This window comes from Nyctereutes procyonoides, unplaced genomic scaffold (genome assembly GCF_905146905.1).
Source record: "Nyctereutes procyonoides isolate TBG_1078 unplaced genomic scaffold, NYPRO_anot_genome, whole genome shotgun sequence".
NCBI classification, from domain to species: domain Eukaryota; kingdom Metazoa; phylum Chordata; class Mammalia; order Carnivora; family Canidae; genus Nyctereutes; species Nyctereutes procyonoides.
In genome coordinates, this window is record NW_026575125.1 from 47,744,148 (window position 1) to 47,764,626 (window position 20,479).

The following is a 20,479-nucleotide window of genomic DNA, read 5'->3' on the forward strand; positions in this document are numbered from 1 at the left end:
CCTCTCTCTCTCTCTGTGACTATCATTAAAAAAAAAACAACAAAGTTGTAGTGATCAAAACAGTATGGTACTGGCACAAAAATAGACACATAGATTGTGGAACGGTATTAAAAAATCCAGAAAAGAACACACAGCTATATCGTCAACTAATCTTTGATAGTGAAGGAAAGAATATCCACTGGAAAAAGGCAGTTTCTTCAACAAATGGTGTTGGGAAAACTGGACCACTTCCATATACCATGCACAAAAATAAATTCCAAGTGGATTAAAGAATAATCCTAGAAGATAACACAGGTAGTAATCTTTGTGACATCAGCCATAGCAACTTTGTACTAGATATGTCTCCTGAGGTGAGGGAAGCAAGAGCAAAAATGAACTTTTGAGACTTCATCAAGTTAAAAAGCTTCTAGGGACTCCTGGGTGGCTCAGCGGTTGAGCATCTGCCTTTGGCTCAGGGTGTGATCCTGGAGTTCCAGGATCTAGTCCTGCATCAGGCTTCCTGCATGGAGCCTGCTTCTCCCTCTCTCTATATGTGTCTCTCATGAATAAATAAATAAAATCTTTAAAAAAGGATAAAAAGCTTCTCTGATTAGCAAATGAAACAATCTACAAAACTAAAAGGCAGTCTGCAAAATGGGAGAAGGTATTTGCAAAGGACATATCTGATAAAAGGTTAGTATCCAAAGTATATAAAGAATTTATAAAACACAACACCCTAAAAACAAATAACCCAGTTAAGAAATGGGCAGAAGAAATGAATAGACATTTTTCCAGAGAAGACATCCAGATGGCCAACATATACATGAAAGATGCTAAACATCATTTATCATCAGGGAAATACAAATCAAAACTGCAATGAGACATCAACTTGCACTTGTGAGATTGACTAAAATCAATAACACAAGAAACAACAGGTGTTGGCAAAGATGTGGAGAAAGGGAACTCTCTTGCACTGTTGTTAGTAATGCAAACTGGTGCAGCCACTCCAGAGAACAGTATGGAGGTTTTCTAAAATTAAAAAAAAATTACCCTGTGATTTAGCAATTGCAATACCAGGTATATACCCAAAGGATACAAAAGTACTAATTCGAAGGTATACATGCACCCTGATGTTTATAGCAGCATTATCAACAATAGCCAAATTATTGGAAGTGTGCAAATGTCCATTGACTGATGAATGAAGATGTGATATATATGATGGAATATTACTCAGGCATAAAAAAAATGAAATCTTCCTATTTTCAATGACATGGATGGAGCTAGAGTGTATTATGCCAAGTGAAATAAGTCAAAGAAAGATAAATACCATATGGTTTCACTCATGTGGAATTTAAGAAACAAAGCAAACAATCTTGAGCCTGGGGGAGAGAGAGGCAAACCAAGAAACAGGACCATAAAGACCATACCAATGGTTACCACAGGGGAGGTTGATGGGTTGAAGGGTTAAATAGGTAATGGGGATTAAGGAGTGCATTTGTTGTGATGAGCACTGGGCATTGTATGTAAGTGCTGAATCACTAAATTCTACACCTGAAGTTAACAGTACACTGTATGTTAACTAACTGGAATTTAAGTAAAAACTTAAAAAAATGGAATTCAAAAGTGATGTCACTTCCATGACTAGTTTACAAAAGATTGTTACTCCTGTTTTGCTAGCAAACTCTCTATTACTTTCTCAGATTGCACATTTTCATAAAGCAAGCTGCCAAATTGGAGAGGTCTAGATGGCAATTGACAAGAGGAAATGAGGCCCTCACTCCAATAACCATGAGGAATTTAATTCTAGCACCAACCATGTGAGTTTGAAAGCATATCCTTCCCCTTGGAGCCTTGAAATGCCCAAAGCCCCCTAACAACTTGGCTGCAGCATGGGAGATAACTTGAGACCCAAGACCCATCTCAGCTCTGCCTGAATTCCTGACCCACTGAAACTGTGCAAAAGTAAATATGTGTTCTTCTAAGTCAAGAAATACCAAATTATATGAAGTAACAAAAAATGTATTGTTGAGTTTTTAACATATATACAGATAAAAGGATTTAAAAAGATATATTATACCCACAGCAGCTATAAAAAGCTAGAGTAACTAATCTCAGGGAAAAAATAAGAATTTAAAATAAAAACTATTACTAGAGTTAAAGAGCATTTTAGAATGAGAAAAGGATCAATCCATCAAGAAGGTATAACAATTATAAATATATATGCATTTAACAACAGAACCCCAAAATACACGAAGGAAAAACTGGCAGAATTGAAAGCAGAAATAGATAATTTAACAATATTTTGAACACTTCAATACCCCATTTTCAATAATGCATAGAACAACTAGGAAGATCAGCAAGGAAAAAGAAATCTTAAGCCAACCAGACCTAACACATCTATAGAACTCTTCATCCAACAACAGAATGCATATTCTTCCCAAGTACACTTAGAACACTTTCCAGGATGGACTATATGTTAGGTCATAAAACAAGCCTTGAAAAGTTTAAAAGGATTCAAATCACACAAAGTATATTCAATGACCAAAATGGAATGAAATTTGAAATCAGTAACAGAAAGAAATTTGGGAAACTCACAAATATGTGGAAATTAACACACTCCTTTAAAAAAATTTTAAGTGTTTTATTCTTTAAGAGAGTAGATTGTGTTCCACATATGCCAAGGTCCACTGAATTCAACAAGTTTGTGAACATGGATGTGTGTGTAACATCATTGGCACTGAATCAGTTTGGTTTCAGAAAGTTCCAATAAGCTGGATAAGATGGCATCATTAGGCAGAGCTTGACCTGTATAGTCTTTTAGAAGAGGATGATAGAGTCCCAGTTACCTGGCAAGAAGTCTTTCCAGAAACAATGGGAATCACCTAAGAATCTCCTCTCATTTTCCTTTCTTTTCCATAAATTAATTACAGCTTACAAAATTAATTCCTTTTTAATCAAGTCAGTGTCTAACACAATGAACCTAAAGAATGAGTATCCAGTAACGTTTCAAACACTGTTTTCAACTAATTTACAACATTTGGTATGCTTGTAATTGTTGTGATTTAGAGTTATTTTTTCTTCTTAAAACATGATAGTGTTTACTTTTTAATAAGCAACATCACTGCAAAGTTACAATAGGATCCCCTAGGAACAAAATAATTTTAAAACATGAATTCAGTTATTTATCACAACAATCCTATGCAATAGGAATACTATTATCCTAACTTTATAGTAAACTGAAATATAACGAGATTAATAATTTATCCAAAAGCATCTTATTGGTCTAAGGATAAACTCCAGATTCCTTAGATTTTCAATCAAGATCCTCCATAATCTGGCCCCAAATGCCTTTTTAAAATTAGATCTCACTCCTAACTGAAAATAGTACTTATTAGAACCTACCACATCTTCTGCTTCTTGCCTATAAGTCTCAGTCCCACTACTGTCCCACCCAAGATGCCCTCTTCCTTGCCCTTTGCCTACCTGGATTTTCCCCATTACATAAAATTCTGCTCTAGTGTCAGCTCTTCCATGGAGACATCTCTGATCATTCTCACCCAGTGGCATTCGCAAGACAACCGACTCTTGCCAATACTACCTTGTAACTTCTCTTGACATAGTGCCTTATATTGTCATTTAAATAAATAACTACTCCTAAATAACCAATGGGTCAAAGAAAAATCACAAGGGAAATTAAGATTTTGAGCTGAAGCAAAAGGGATATACAACATACCAAAAGTTATGGGAAGTACAAAAAAAACAGAGCTTAGAGGGGAGTGTATAGCTGTATGTGCCTATATTACAAAAAATAAGAAAGACCTCAAATCAAGTAATTTAATCTTCCATCTTAACACACTAAAAAAAGGAAGAGCAAACTAAATCAAAAGCATACAAAAAGAATGAAATATGAAATTTTGAAGCATAAATTAATGAAATAGGGTGCTTTGATGGCTCAGTCGGTTAAGCCTTTGACTCAGGTCATGATCCCAGAGTCCTGGGATCGAGTCCCACATAGGGCTCCCTGTTCCACGGGGAGCCTGCCTCTCCCTCTATCTCTCCCTCAGCCTCTGCCTCCCTCTCTCTCTGTCTCTCATGAATAAATGAATAAAATATTTTTAAAAAGAAATTAATGAAGTAGAGAAACAAATGATAATCAACAAAACCAAAGTTGATTCTTTAGAGAGATCAACAAAACTAACAAACCTCGTCTGACCAGGAGAAAAAGAGGACTCAAATTACTAAAATCAAGAATAACAGATGAGACCCATGTAGAAATATGAAGAATTAATACTGTGAACTTAATGTTTACCAACAAATTGGACAACTTTGATAAGGTGTACAAATTTCTAGAAAGACACAAATTACTGAATCTGACTCAAGAAGCAAAGGAAATCTGAACAGATTGATCATAATTACAGAGATAGAATCAGTAATATAAAACTTCCCACAAAGAAAAACCTAGGTCCAGATAGCTTCACTGATAAATTTTACCGAACATTTAAAGAACTGTTACCAATTCTGCACAAATGCTTCCAAAAATAGAAGAGGAAGCAGCACTTGCAAACTCATTCTATGAGGCCAGTATTTGACACCAAAACCAAAGACATCACAAGAACAATATTATTCAGCCATCAAAAAGAATGAAATCTTGCCATTTTCAATGATGTGGATGGAACTAGAATGTATTAGGCCAAGCAAAATGAGTCAGTTTAGAGGACAAATACCATATGATTTCACTCACATGTGGTATTTAAGAAACAAAACAGATGAACATAGGAAAAGGGAGAAAAATATAGAGAGAGGATAACCTAAGACTCTTAACTACAGAGAACCAAGAAGTTGCTGAAGGGGATGTGGGTAGGGGGAATGGGCTAAATGGGTAATGGTATTAAGGAAGGCACTTGTGTTGAGCACAGGTTTTATATGTAAGTGATGAATCACTAAATTCTACTCCTGAAACTAATATTACACTGTATGTTAACTAATTAGAATTTAAATAATAACTTGAAAAAAAGAAAAACAAAAAATATGGATAGACAAAAAATAAAAATAAAATGAAAAATAAATAAACTTAATTGTTTCCTTTAAAAGCCTTATCTCCAAATACAGTCACACTGGGGATTAGGGCTTCAACATATGGATTTCAGGGTGACACAATTGAGTTCATAACAAGCACTTAAGGTAAATATAGGAGTTAATCTTCCTGACCTTGGATTAGACAAGGCCCTATTAGATATGGCATCAAAAGCATAAGCAACTAAAGAAAACATAAGCTGGAATTTATCAAATTAATAACATTTCTGCTTCAAAAGATCTCTTCAAGAAAGTTAAAAACAACTCAGAATATGTTAGAAAGTATTGACAAATCACATATCCGATTAAGGATTTGAATCCATAACATATAAAGTACTCCACAACTCAATAATAATAAGAAAGATAACCTCATTTTATTTTATTTCTTTATTTTTTAAATTTAAATTCAATTTGCCAAAATATAGTAGTACATCATTAGTTATTGTACTACATCCAATGTAGTTTTCAGTAATTCATCAGTTTTGTATGACCTAATTTTAAGTGGTCAAAGAATCTGTATTGACATTTCTCCAAAGAAGATGTTTAAATGGCCAATAAGTACATGAAAAAATGATGAACATTATTAGTCACTAGGACCAATGCAGATCCCGATAATGAGATACCATGTCACACCCCCTACGATGGCTATAATCAAAAAGACAGAAAATAACAAGTGTTCCTGAGGATATGGAGAAAATGGAATCCTCATACACTGTTGGTAGGAATGTAAAATGGTGCAGCCACTTTGGAAAATAATCTGGCAGTTCTCAGAAGATTAAGCAGAATTACCATACAGTCTAGCAATTTCACTCCTAGGTATATGCCCAAAAGAAATGAAACAATATTCGCTCAAAAGCTGTGTATATCCATGAATGTTCATAGCAGTATTATTTATAATAGCCAAAAAGTGGAAACAGCCTAAATATCCATCAACTGACAATTGGATAAATATGATGCATTCACACAATGGAATTTTTTTAGTAATAAAAAGATGAAGCACTGATAACATTCTACAACACGGATGAACCTTGAAAACATTATGCTAAGTGAAAGAACTCAAAAATGAAAGGCCATATATTGTATGATTGGTATGTAAACTGTGGAACTTCTTTGCAGAATAACTTGGTAATGATTATCAACATTTAATACACACATAGTAAAGTATTTAGGGAGAAGTATACTGATACTTGCAACTTACTTTGAAATGTATCAAAAAGATGGATTGATGGATAGATAAGTGATAGAAAAGTATGGTAAAACATTAATACTTGGATCCAGATGATGTACATACAGATGTCCACTGCAAGATTTTATCATTTTTTTCTGTTTATTTGAAAATGTTCATAATACAATTTGGGGAAAAATAATACACATAAATCTGTGACAGCAGTTCTAATAATTTACCTTGGGAAAAAAAAGAATTTACTGAGGAAACCTTGGGAAAAAGAGAATTTACTTGATACACTGGTACATGTGCACAAAGGTGTATATATATTCATTACAGCATTGATTATAGTGATGAAGCATTAGGTACAACCTAGATGTTTTCAGTAGGAAAATGGTTATATGATTAGCCATTTAGGAGAATGCCATATAGCCATTAAAAAAATAAGGCAGTTATCTTTAAAATTGTCTCTAAGATATATATGGAAAAAAGTTAGATACAATATAGTATATTACTCTTTGATGATTTTTATATATGCATAGTATTTCTCTGAAAGGATAGAGGAAACTGGTGAGACTGGTTTCTTTCAGAGAGGAGGTTTGGCAAGGGAATGATATAATTCTGGGTGGGAGAAAGACTTTCACAATATGCCTGTTGGCATTTCTTTACAGGGGTTGGGAGGACAGGACAGGGAGGGGAGTTAGTTTTGTTTTGTTTTGCTTGAAAGGAGTTAGTTCTTTTTTAAAGATTTTACTTATTTATTCATGAGAGACACAGAAAGAGAGGCAGAGAGAGACAGGCAGAGGGAGAAGGAGGCTCCAGGCAGGGAGCCGACATGGGACTCGATCCCGGGACTCCAGGACCACGTCTGAGCCGAAGGTGGCGCTAAACCGCGGAGCCACCCAGGGATCCCCAGGGAGTTAGTTTTTAAAGAAAATGGATCATACTGTATATATTGGGAAGCAGTATAACGTCTTGGTTAGGAACTCAGTCTCTGAAGTGAAACAGAAGTTGATAGTTGAGTCCTGCTTCATTATTTATTAGTTAAATGATCTTAGGCAAATATTTAATCTCTCTAAGCCTCATGGAGAAAATACAGGTACCCACCTCTTAGGATTGATGTAAAAATTAAATAGATAATTCATGCAAAACACTCCATTTGTAAGCTATAACTATCTTTGTATAGTTTATATTTAGAATAATTATCATTTTTATTACAAAAAGTATAGTTTTAAGTTTTCCTTAAAATAATAATCTTTATCTACTTCTTGCTTAGTATTTAAACTCCCTCCAACTCTTTTTTGAAATATTTGTCTTTCTTCTTCCAGATACATTAAGGTACATTATAAATTAATTACCTATAGAATTAGAAGTCTGAGGCTTTCTTTTTTTTAAGGATTTTATTTTTTTATTCATGAGAGACAGATGAATCTCTGATTATCTCTGAGAGACAGACAGAGAGAGAGAGAGAGAGAGAGAGAGAGAGAGAGAGAGGCAGAGACACAGGCAGAGGTTAGAAGCAGGCTCCATGCAGGGAGCCTGAATGTGGGACTCGATCCCTGGTCTCCAAGATCACGCCCTGGGCTGAAGGCGGCGCTAAACCGCTGAACCACCCGGGCTGCCATGAGGCTTTCTATGGAAACCTACAAATAATAGTTAAAATTCTTCCATGTTATAATATGCTGGTATCTCACGTAGTTGAAGGCTAACCTAAGTCTGATTTGTGGTTTCACTTTTATGGTTTAGGAATCAAAGTGCCTTTATTGTTTCAAAAGCAGGAATAGGATTACTTGGGAGTAATGGGATCAGTTAGTTACTGTGGCTGCCTATAAAGCCTATAGTGATAATTGACCAGCTCTGTATCTTCATTCTCTTTTTCCTCAGGACTTCATATTATCCACAGCCTAGATGAAGTCAATTTCATACAGAACCTTGTGTTTTACATTGAAGCTGCATATAAAACTGCTGTAAGTACTCATTTTGGAATTAATCTTAAACATATGATGTTTATAAAAATACCGGACAACCCATTCCTTCTCCTAATGCTACCCCTCATAGTAAACCAGTCTATAAGGCTTCTAATAAAAATTGCCTTCAGCCTCTTTATTTATTAAGCTTGATCATCCTGTTTGCCTTCTCTCCAAGGGAGTTACAGAGGCAAAAGGGTCAAGATGCTGTATGCTTCCACTCTGTAAAGTGTGGAAAGTGTCAAACTCTGTAATATCTCATGTTATGTATTTGAAAATCTGGAGCTAAATTGTGGTCTTATTTTAATAGTCTATGGAGCAAGATGACTAGGGAGTATAATGGTCAATTAGCTTCTTAGAAATAAAATTTAGTCATGTGTTTGATATTATCTATAGACATTGATTCAGTGCTTACTATACAAAAAATGTTTCTTTTTCTCACAACTACCATATGAGGTAGGTTTATATTAAATCATATTATATTTAACCTCTCCTCTCTCAGGGATCACTGTTCTTCATTGCATAATGTTTGTTGTATTTAAAATGGCTGTGTCCTTTCCCCTTTATTCCCTGTCACTATTTTTTATATTCCCCAAATGAATGAGACCATATAATGTTTGTCCTTCTCCGATTGACTTATTTCACTCAACATAATACCCTCCAGTTCCATCCACATCGAAGCAAATGGTGGGTATTTGTCGTTTCTAATGGCTGAGTAATATTCCATTGTATACATAAACCACAAAAATGGGTGGGAAATATCAGAAAGGGAGACAGAACATGAGAGACTCCTAACTCTGGGAACCGAACTAGGGGTGGGGGAAGGGGAGGTGGATGGGGGGGTGGGGGTGACTGGGTGACGGGCACTGAGGGGCACTTGATGGGATGAGCACTGGGTGTTATTCTATATGTTGGCAAATTGAACACCAATAAAAATAAATTTACAAAAAAATAATAAAATAAAATGGCTGTGTCATAAATAATCCAGTGTTTTTTTTTAGTCATTTATTTGCTTAATTTGTTTAGTTGTTTATTTAGCTGTTTTATGTGTGTGGTAAATCTGTGACTTGTCACTCCATATTTGCCAGAAGAATAAGCTTAACACAGACATATTTGATGTCTACAAATAGACATTATGTATTGACTGATCACTTTGCCTTCCAGTACCATTGGCCTGCTCTGGTCCAGGGTACAAGTCAGGCTTCTCTGGCCTCTCCATTGCAGCCAGGGGTTGCAGCAGGAGAATTAATTATATGTGCCTTCTCATACTCTAATCATGCTGCATAAATTAGGGTAGAGCTGGGTTTGGGGACAAGTGAGGCTAGCCATGGGATACATATGGCTTGCCTTCCAGAAGCTTCCCTTTAACTCAGAGTTTTTATATAAAAGGTAATTTAAGGTAAATATAGAAACAAATATAGGTTTATGTATGTATGCGCACATACATGTGTACACATCACATGGGTATTTCCAAATTCTGTTCAATGAAAGGACCTAGAAGCGACACCATAGTGACAATGAGTACCGGTGCACAGGTCTTGGATTATAACTGTTCGTTCTGTAATAAGAGAAACCAGGATTCCTTGTAGAATAGGCTGATTCTAGGGCTGGGGTGAGGAAACTACAAGATGAAACTACATTATCTTATAGTGACAGAAAGTGAGGAAGTGTTCAAAAAGAATGGGGCATGTCAAAAGGGTTGCAGGGCCAACATGCAAGAACTCCCAATGGCTAAAGCTGGAACAACTTGAGCAATGAAACAAATAACAATAATGGTTTATTATAACCTAGAGAAGAATCTAAAGATCTATCAGTTCATGCTGATATAAATAAGTAAATAAATTAGGGAAAAAGGACAGCTCTTCCTTAAAGAAGAATCACAGTTAACAACTGAAGAGGTAATGAAGGAACTAAAAAAAATCACCATTGTGACACCACTGTCATGACTGTTGCAGACAGAATTCACCAATGGATGCTAAATTAGTGGGCAGATGTTTGGGGAGATAGAGGATATTTGCATGGTTGTCAAGTATCATTCTCAAGATAGTTATTAATCACAAAGGGGAAAATAATAATTTACACTTCGGACTGAGAGTACTTGGATTCTAATCCTAGCTCTGTCACTTATTAGTTGTGTGGCCTTGGGTGAGTCACTTAACCTCTCTTTGCATCTCAGTTTCATTGTCTATAAGGATTAAGGAAGATAGTAGTACAAAGTGCATAGGTTAGTGCATGGTACATTGTCAATGCCAATAGAGAGTAAAAATAGAATATATATTTAAGATAAAACACTGGGGTGCAGTTTAGGCTCCATTTTCTAGACCTGAGTATCTGCCTTGATGAAAAATTTTGAGAAGCACTTGTCTACATGGACTGAGTTATAGTTCTTAGGCTTGATTAACTGTTGAGGAGTCTTCCAACTTCACAGAGGTCACAATAGAATTTAAAGCTATTAGGGAAAGAGCTACAGAGGCAACCCAACTCATTGGCATCTCCTTAATAAGCATTGTGGGTACATGTATGTATGACAAATTAGCTACTATGTGAGCCTTTTATTCAAGAGTTGTGTATCTAGTAAGCATTTAATAGTAATGACTTGCTAATGGTATGTTGGTTATTTTATGCTAGGACTTCGGGATATGGGAACGTGGAGATAAGACTAACCAAGGGATCTCAGAATTGAATGCCAGTTCAGTTGGAATGGCAAAGGTAATTTGCTTTGCTTTGTTTGTACCAAATGTGGGGTCAGGAAATACATCTTTGCCATAGAAAGGCTTAACGTGAATTTGGATCATCATCAAATTGTTCCTTTTAAGACACAGCAAAATTTGGATTCTCCCATAAAACTATGGACATGTAGGTAAAGAAAGATTCATTTAATAAGCTCCAGATTTGTATGTCCAACGGCTTTTGTAGCATATCTCTACTTATATATACCTCTCAGAACATATATTTTAAAGATTTATTAATTTATTTGAGAGAGAGAGAGAGAGAGAGAGAGAGAGAGAGAGAAGTGAGTGCACATACACAGTGGCTGGGTGGAGGGAGGAAAGAGAGAATCTCCAGCAGGCTCCCCACTGAGGGCAGAGCCCAACATGGGGCTCGATCTCATGACCCTGAGATCATGCCCTGAGCTGAAATCAAGAGTCAAGATGCTTAACTGACTGAGCCACCCAGGCACCCCAGAGAACATACCTTAAACTAAATTCATCTTCTCCACCATTACAAAAACGAAGAGGCCTAGCATTTCTTGTGTGCTGGTGTCATACTTGCAGCTACCCTGCCAAAAGAATGGTTTATTATAAATTTATCTGTGCCATGTTCAAATTATTTTTAAAGTATGATGCTTGGCTTGATAATATTATGTCTTATGCTGTATCTTTTTTAAAATGCAGTTTTAAAGAATTCAGCCACTGGAGATAAAAAATAAAACAATAAAATTTTAAAAATAAAATGAAATATTATTTATTTATTTATTTATTTATTTATTTAATTTATTTATTCATTCATGAGAGACAGAGAGAGAGAGACAGAGAGAGAGAGAGAGAGAGAGAGAGAGAGAGAGAGGCAGAGACACAGGCAGAAGGAGAAGCAGGCATGGGGCTTGATCCCAGGTCTCCAGGATCAGGCCCAGGGCTGAAGGCAGCGCTAAACCGCTGAGCCACCGGGGCTGCCTGAAGTGTATTTTTGAGATATAATTGACATATAACTTTGTGTAAGTTTGAAGTATCCAACATATTGATTTGATACGTTCTTATTGTAATATGATTACCACCGAAGTGTTAGATAACACCTCTATCACATCATATAATTACCATTTTTTTGTGGTAGGAATGATTAATATTTAGTCTCTTAGCAATTTAGAAGTTTATAATACACTATTATTGTTCATATTCACTGTGCTGTGCATTAGATCTCCAGAACTTATTTATCTGCTGGTTGCCAATATTTTACCTTTTTATTTTTTTATATATATATTTATATATTTTTTATAATGAACCCGTATGGGGTTTTTTTGAATTTTTTTAATTTTTATTTATTTATGATAGTCACAGAGAGAGAGAGAGGCAGAGACACAGGCAGAGGGAGAAGCAGGCTCCATGCACCGGAAGCCCGATGTGGGATTCGATCCCGGGTCTCCAGGATCGCGCCCTGGGCCAAAGGCAGGCGCCAAACCGCTGCGCCACCCAGAGATCCCTTATTTTACCTTTTTAAAAAAAGATTTATTTATTTTAGAAAAAGACAGAGAACAAGCACATGGGGGGAGAGGCAGAGGGAGAGAATCTTCAAGCAGACTCCCCACTGAGCATAGAGTCCCATGTGGAGCTCAATCCCATAACCCATGAAACTATGATCTGAGCTGAAACCAAGAGTCAGTCGCTTAACGGACTGAGCCACCCAGGCGCCCTGCAAGTTTGTACCTTTAAACAAAATCTCCTTGATTCCTCCATCCCCCAACCCCTGGTAACCACCATTTTGCTGGGTATTTTTAATTTGGCATTTTAAGTTCCACATATAAGTGATATAGTACAGCATTTGTCTTTCTCTAACTTCTCTCACTTAGCTTAATGCCCTCAAGTCCATCTCTGTTGTCAGAAATGGCAGGATTTCCATCTGTCTCATAGCTGAATGATATTCGTGTGTGTGTGTGTGTGTGTGTGTGTGATGTCTTCTTTATCCACTGCATCTGTTGACAGTGTTTCTGTATATAGGCTATTGTGAATAATGCTTCAATAAACATGGTGGTGCATATATCTCTTTGATATCTGCTTTTCATTTCCTTTGTTTATATACCCAAGAACAGAATTGCTGGATCAATCAATCATATGATAGCCCTATTTTAAGTTTTTGAGGAACCCCCATAGTGTTTTCTGTAGTGGCAGAACCAATTTGCATTCCATCCAACAGTGTACAAGAGCTCCCTTTTCTCCACATTCCCATGCCAACACTAGTTACCACTTGTCTTTTTGATAATAGCCATTCTTACAGGTGTGAAATGATATTATATTGTAGTTTTGATTTGCATTTCCCCGATGATTAGTGACTTTGAACATCTTTTCATGTACCTAATGGCCATCTGTATGTCCTCTTAGGAAAAAAATATCTATTCAATTCTTCTGCTCCTTTTATAATTGAATTTTTTAAATTATTGAGTTGTCTGAGTTCTTTATATATTTTAGATATTAACTTCTACAGTTTGCAAATATTTTCTCCTATTCCATAGGTTGCCTTTTTATTTCTTTCATTGTTTCTTTTCTTGTGCAAGAACTTGCAGTCCCACTTGTTGATTCTTGATTTTATTTTTTGTGCTCTCAGTGTCATATCTAAAAAATCATTGCCAAGACCAATTTAAAGAAGCTCTTTTCATATGTTTTCTTTTAGAAGTTTTACAGTATCGGGTCTTATATTTAGTCCATGTGAAGTTAATCTTTGTGAGGGTGTAAGGTAGGGGTCCAGCTTCATTCCTCTGCATGTGGTTATCTAGTTTTCTCAACACCATTTGTTGAAGAGACGGCTCTTTCTAAATTGAGTGTTCCTAGCTCCCTTATCAAATATTGACTGTAAATGCAGGGGTTTATTTCTGACTTTTATTCTGTTCCATTGGTCTATGTGCCTACTTTTATACCCACATAATACTATTTTTATGACTATATCTTTGTAGTATAGTTTAAAATCAAAATGTATGATGTCTCCAGCTTTATTCTTCTTTCTCATGATTATTTTGGCTATTTGGTGTCTTTGTGTGATTCCAGACAAATTTTAGGATTCTTTATCTATTTCTGTGAAAAAAAATGACATTGGAACTTTGATAGGGATTGCATCAGATCTATAAATGGCTTTTGGTGGTATGGACATTTTAACAATATTATTTCTTCCAATTCATTGAACATGGCATAGTTTTCCATTTGTTTGTGTCTTTAATTTCTTTCATCAAAGTGTTGTAGTTTTCACTGTACAGATCTTTCATCTCCTTAGTTAAATTTACCCTTAAGTATTTTATTTCTTTTGATGCTATTGTGAATGGGATAGTTTTCTGTCTTCTTTCTGCAGCCATTTTTGGCTGTTAATGTACAGAAGTGCCCCTGATTTCTATATGCTGATTTTATATCCTGCAACTTTACTGAATTCATTGATTGGTTCCAACAGGTTTTGGTTGAGTTTACAATTTTCTGTATATAATATCATATCATCCTCAAATAATGACAATTTTACTTCTTCCTTTCGGATTTGGATGCCTCTTATTTCTTTGTCTTACCTAATTGCTCTAGGTAGGACTTCAGATATTATGTGGAATAAGAGTGGTGTGAGTGGGCATCCTTGTCTTGCTCCTGATCTTAGAGGAAAGGCTTTCAATTTTTCACTGTTTTTTTTTTATTTGGATTCTGGTTAGTTTCAGGTGTACAATATAGTGATTCAACACTTATGTTCAACACTTATATACAACACCTGGTGCTCGTCACAGGTGTTAGCTGTGAGTTTGTTATAAATGGCCTTTATTATGTTCAGATATGTTCCCTCTATACTGAATTTGTTGAGGGTTTTTACCATGAAAAGATGTTTACGACCTCCATCTTAACTGCTTCTGGGATAATATGGGAGGAAAAAAAAAACCTTCAGAGGCCCTGAAAATAAAGAATGCTACATTGTTATTTTCTATTCTGCTGAACATATTCAAAATGACTTCATATGCACTGATATGATACTGGTGTACAGGGAGAAGAAATATATATCTTTTGCTGAAAATGTCCTTTCTTTCTTTGCTCTTCATAGGCAGCCCTGGAAGCATTGGATGAACTGGACCTGTTTGGTGTGAAAGGTGGGCCCCAATCAGTTATCCATGTCCTAGCTGATGAAGTACAACACTGCCAGGTAAGAGAATAATGAACCACATTATAAAAAGTTTTACTCTTACCCAGACTCAGAATGAGCATGGCCAATAGAATAAGGAGACCTGAGAGTACATAATCTGTTTTATTACTATCTGCCAAAAGTGTCTTATCCAAGCTTCCTATACTGAGTTAAGTTTGATATAGCGTGAACTATAACAGATCATAGTCCCGAACCATAGTTCGCTCATCCATGGCTATAAAGGGATCCTATCATAGTATGTGGAATTCTAATTCACAGTTGTCGTATCAAGGGTCTGTGGGCTCTGTTCCTTTCCTAAATATACCAAGAAAACAAGAGGTGACTGATTTTGAGTATTCTTCTTGATAGTGGCTTTGAAACATTCTCTTGTCTCCAGTTGTCTCTAGGCATAGATGTTTGGAGATTAGACTGTTTAAGTGGTAAATGTGTATCCTCAATTTTGTTTAGGGTTACTCTCTGTATTGAAAGAGTAAGGTTCTTTCTCGTTGGCAAGATGACTTTCTCCCTGTCTTCAAACCCTGATTAGATACCCATAATAAATATAAACTTATCTTCTCATTTTAAAAATGTGAAATTTTCCCTGGAAAAGATAAATGTCAGCAGTGTAGGAGCTGATCCTTCCACATCCTGCTTCTTGGCAGCTACATCTTCTCTTATCTTTGTACTTAAATGGTTGCTAATGGAGCAAGGGGATTGTGGACAAGATGATGTTTAGAGTATTCTTTATCCGTGAGCAGCTGCTTAAGATTCAGGATTAGGAAGCATTGAGAGCAGTATTAAGACAAGGCATGATTTACAGAAATAGCTAGTTTTCTAAGCTCTTACTTAGAAATTATTCTTGAATTATTATCAAATTCAGTGTTGAATATAATTGAATCATTATTATGGTATAATGTTTAGATTTTTCTCCCGAGTGATCCTCTTCCACATAATCTTTTGAAACTAAAGCTGTTTGTTTTATAATCCCAAGTTGTTTACTAATATGCCAGTTTTGACTTCCTTTCTTCCTTTTTAGTCTATCCTTAATTCGATACTCCCCCGGGCTTCAACATCCAAAGAGGTAGATGCTAGTCTGCTCTCAGTTATTTCCTTCCCAGCCTTTGCAGTAGAGGATAGCCAGTTGGTAGAGCTCACAAAGCAAGAAATCATCACCAAGCTTCAGGTATGTCCATATGTGCCCTTCTTTTCTTTAGAGCTTTGACTTTAAGGAGAAACTAATATCACTGGGGGTTCTTAGTCAGTGATATTACCAAATGATCAGTGTTAATACCACCAGTAATAGAACATATTGACATCATGTATCCCTGATACAGTGTACTGAAAAGTGCACAGCACCAATGTGGTATCCATGCAACTAATGCGTTATCTTAGTCTAATCATGAGAAAACATTAGACAAGACCAAATTGAGGGCCATACTACAAAATAACTGATGAGTTCTTTAAGTGTCAAGGTGATGAAAAACAAGACTGAGGAACTGTCACAGATTGGAAGAGACTAAGGAGATGTGACAACTGAATGCAATGGGATCCTGAAATGGATTTAGGAACAGAAAAAAAAAAAAGCCATTAGTGGGAAAACTGGTGAAATCCAAATAAGTTCTGTACTTTGGTTAATAGCATTGTACCAAGGTTAATTTTTTAGTTTTGATAAATGCCCTGCAGTTATGTAAGATGTTAATATAAAGGGGCAGTGGATGAAGAGTAATGGGGATTCTGTACTGTTTTTGCAACTCTTCTATAAGTTCTCAAGTTATCTCAAAATTTAAAAAGATACGTTGTCTTTTTTTAAAAAGCCTGTTGCTCTCTTATGAACTGTGTGAACAGGACCACATAGATTAGCAATTGGGCTGTTACAGACTTACCCTATGGTGGAAAGTGATGGAGAGGATAATATTAGAAACTCTGCTTTAGTGAAGAGCCCTAGACCTCACTTGAACCCACATTGATGGCTGAAATCAGTTTCTGCTGCTGGGCTGATATCGAGGGTTTTTTTTTTTAAGATTTATTTATTTATGTATTTATTTATTTATTTATTTATTTATTTATTTATTTAAGACACAGACTGAGAGAGAGAAGCAGATACATAAGCAGGGAGCCCAATGCAGAACTCGATCCCGGATCCTGGGATCACGACCTAAGCCGAAGGCAGGCGCCCAACCGCTGAGCCACCCAGGCGTCCCTCAGAGGGTTTCTTTTAAATTACCTTTTATTATTTTTTAAATATTGTATCTGTATTGGTGATAGGTTACAATTGCACATGTTGCAATTATATGGATTCATTATATGGATATACAAATGGACATGCTTCCAACTTTTTTCTCTGCATTCCCAGGGTCGTTATGGTTGCTGTCGCTTTCTACGAGATGGATATAAAACCCCTAAAGAGGTAGGTTTCTTTTCCCCAAAACAAGTACAAAGTAGAATGGTCACTACTATCTTCAGTCTCATTCAGAGAAAATACTTAACTCATTGGTGGTACTTGAAATAATCACTAAGTAGGAAAACAATAACTGATGTTTGCTCCCTTTGTTGGGGTTAGTTGCCTTTATGTTTTTTGTTTGTGAGCCTTTATAGATCAAATAAAATAGAGGAAGGTGTAGTTCTTCCACTTCTTGGAGCTGGTTGGTTTCAGGAAAAAAAAAGCTACTGATAGATGCTTAAATCAGTGGATGAGAGGTTAAGCAGAAACAGAAGATTTTGAATAGTCTCAAAGTATCTCCCTCCCAAATACTGAATAATTACAAAGGGGAAAATCTTTCCTTCAGTAGATATTTCTGGCCCCCTTCCACCTTTTGTAGTTGGTTAGTTCTGAACAGTACCTGATCTTGAAAAGTTTTTTTTTTTTTGATCTTGAAAAGTTAACATCCTTTTGTTCCACTTGTCAAAGGTTCTCCTTGGAATTATCAATGGAGAAAAATCAGTATTATTAAAGGGAATGAATGGTCAATACGAAGCACTTTACTGGCAATGTAAACATTGTTTAAGGCCTTTTTTCATTATTGAGCTCAAACTCTTCTGATCTACTTCCCTTCTTCTACTTTGTTCTTTAGCCCCTTTGATTTCTATCTCTACCAATCTGTTAACATTATGCTCTGAAATATCATCAGAAGCTCCTAAGTGATCAATCCAATAGCCTTTTCTCAGTCCTTATTGAACTTGACTCCTCTGTAGTCCATTACTGTTACCTACCCTTCCATTTTCTTGAAATTCTTTTCCCATTTCATTTCCACAGTACTACACTATCCTAATTATTCTCTTTTTGACTTCCCTCACTGAACTATGAGGCTTTACCAAGATTCTGTTCTTGGGTCATTTGTTTACTATATGTAGGTGCTACAAAGGTAACTTGTCCTTCAAGTGTTACCTCTACGAGGATGATTCCCAAACCCTCATCTCTTGCTGTCCTTGTAAACATTTCTATTTGTATGTTCTTATGCTACCTCAAATTTAACAAATATAAAATAACACTCATGTTTACTATAAACTAATCTCACTTCTTCATATACCTGCCTGTAGCATCATTCTTATCCCAGTTCTACTAGTTACAAGTCACATCACAAAGTACTCGCTAAGGGAGGAGGAGTATGTACTGTGCTCTGCCTTCTCTGAAACAAGCTCTCAGAAGTGAAAGGCTGTATTCTGATACCTCTGAACTAAAGACATAAGTCTGACTTTGCAGTGATAAGATAGACTTTGTTTATTGTGTTCTTACCAGGATCCCAGTCGCCTGTACTACGAACCATCTGAGTTGAAGTTATTTGAAAATATCGAGTGTGAATGGCCACTGTTCTGGACATACTTTATTCTCGATGGGGTCTTTGGTGGCAATGCAGAACAGGTAATATCTGGGGAGACAGCTTTTCAGCAGAATGTCTTTGTCTTGCAGTTAATGGCTGTGCTGACCCTGTGACAAAATGGGTGTTCCCTATTAGAAAAGACAGAGTCTTCTAGAGACTAGCAGTTGAGGGCACTAGGTTAAGAGTTGGAAGACCTTTACATTGCCATTGCTCAGACTTGGCTTTTAACAAATACAGAGAGCAGAACAGCAAGCCCTGTCCTCTTGCCTCAGCTGTTAGAGGTATTTCACTTTACTTCCTGGCTTTGTGTATCTTTTATTTTTTAAATATATCTTGGAAATGATGTTCTAATGTTAGCCCCCTCAAAAACTCCCAAAACAACAACACATTTATACCTGTCCTTGCCCCCTGAAAACATGGTCATCATCGCTTTTTGAGCTTCATGAATAAAGTAATTTAGAAACCATCATTGGAAAATAAACTGGGATATTTGATCAAGTAAGTTTAGTGTCAGGCATTCTACAAACTAGCTATGGTCTAAACTTGAACATAAATCCAACACATTTGGAAGTCACTTATATTTGGCTACATAAAACACAATTTTGTGTAATTTGAATGCTTTGGCCAATATTAATCTGTAACTGCCAACAGGATCTTAAATAATAGGGTTACACCAAAGTTTCAGGGGCCACAGAGTGCTGTTTGACTCTAAATTTCAGTATTAAGGAATATCCTCTTTGAGAAAGCAAATAAGATAAGTGGTAATAAAAATAGACCACCCTATTTTGACCACCCTATTTTCATTCTACCATTTTTCTCAGTCCTTCTCAAATTCCACAGAATTTTTTATTAAAAAAAAACTTCTCTTGCTCAAAAAAAAAGGTGTATTTATCAGATGTGCCTACTAAGTACAAAGCATAATCATGGTTTTTTTTTGGACTCATTGGGGTAAAAAGAGTTGGGAAACTTGGATTCTTTTTTGTTCTTTTTTTTCTGGCTTCCCTCCTGACTCTTGAATAGCCCAAATATAGTCATGGGCTTTTTCCGTTCTCTGTATACAATGAAAATAGTTTTTCACTCTTCTTTGAAGATGTCCCTAAAGTTTTTTTAATTTCACAGATGAAGATACTCCATTAGCACAAAGGACAGTCAATTCAGCTATAATGAGACATATATGTTTCTTGAAAATCACCATGCTCTGCATATTTGAGAAATAAAAACTATAGGGCTCATGGGAAAAGGAGGTTGGGACCCAGCACTTAAAAAGTTTGTCAGAAATACATTTTTTAAAAATGCTAGGAACCTAACAAACACTGTCATAACTTTATGCATGTTAAACGGTTAAGAAATACATGCATACCACAGTTGATATGGCACTTGTACCTTGAAAGGGTACAAGTTTGCTTGTGGATATGGGCCAGCTCACCTGATGGGTTCCCACGCCCACCACTCTGTGTGCCAGAAGAAGAGAACAAGAAAGACAGCAAACAAGTGAGGGAAAAGAGAAAAAGAACATAGAATATACAGGATGAATAAAAAATAAGCTGAGAAGAAAGGGGAAGAAATTAAAGAGAAGGGAAGGCACACAGAGTGATGCAGCTAGGGTGGCCACTAGAAGGGAGCAGCAC

At 36.1% G+C, this 20,479-nt stretch overlaps 1 protein-coding gene across 6 annotated transcripts in view; it reads left to right on the forward strand.

Moving 5' to 3' along the window:
• PHKA1 (phosphorylase kinase regulatory subunit alpha 1) overlaps positions 1-20,479 on the forward strand; it is a 173,460-nt gene that overhangs the window by 21,154 nt on the left and 131,827 nt on the right. For 5 of the 6 annotated variants that reach the window (XM_055337695.1, XM_055337696.1, XM_055337699.1 and 2 more), the window contains exons 5-10: positions 8,102-8,184; positions 10,813-10,893; positions 14,956-15,054; positions 16,070-16,216; positions 17,387-17,440; positions 18,770-18,892. In XM_055337695.1, coding sequence (XP_055193670.1) covers positions 8,102-8,184; positions 10,813-10,893; positions 14,956-15,054; positions 16,070-16,216; positions 17,387-17,440; positions 18,770-18,892 — 587 coding nt within the window. The remainder of the gene's footprint in view (positions 1-8,101; positions 8,185-10,812; positions 10,894-14,955; positions 15,055-16,069; positions 16,217-17,386; positions 17,441-18,769; positions 18,893-20,479) is intronic. The other variant, XM_055337698.1, reaches the window with a different exon arrangement.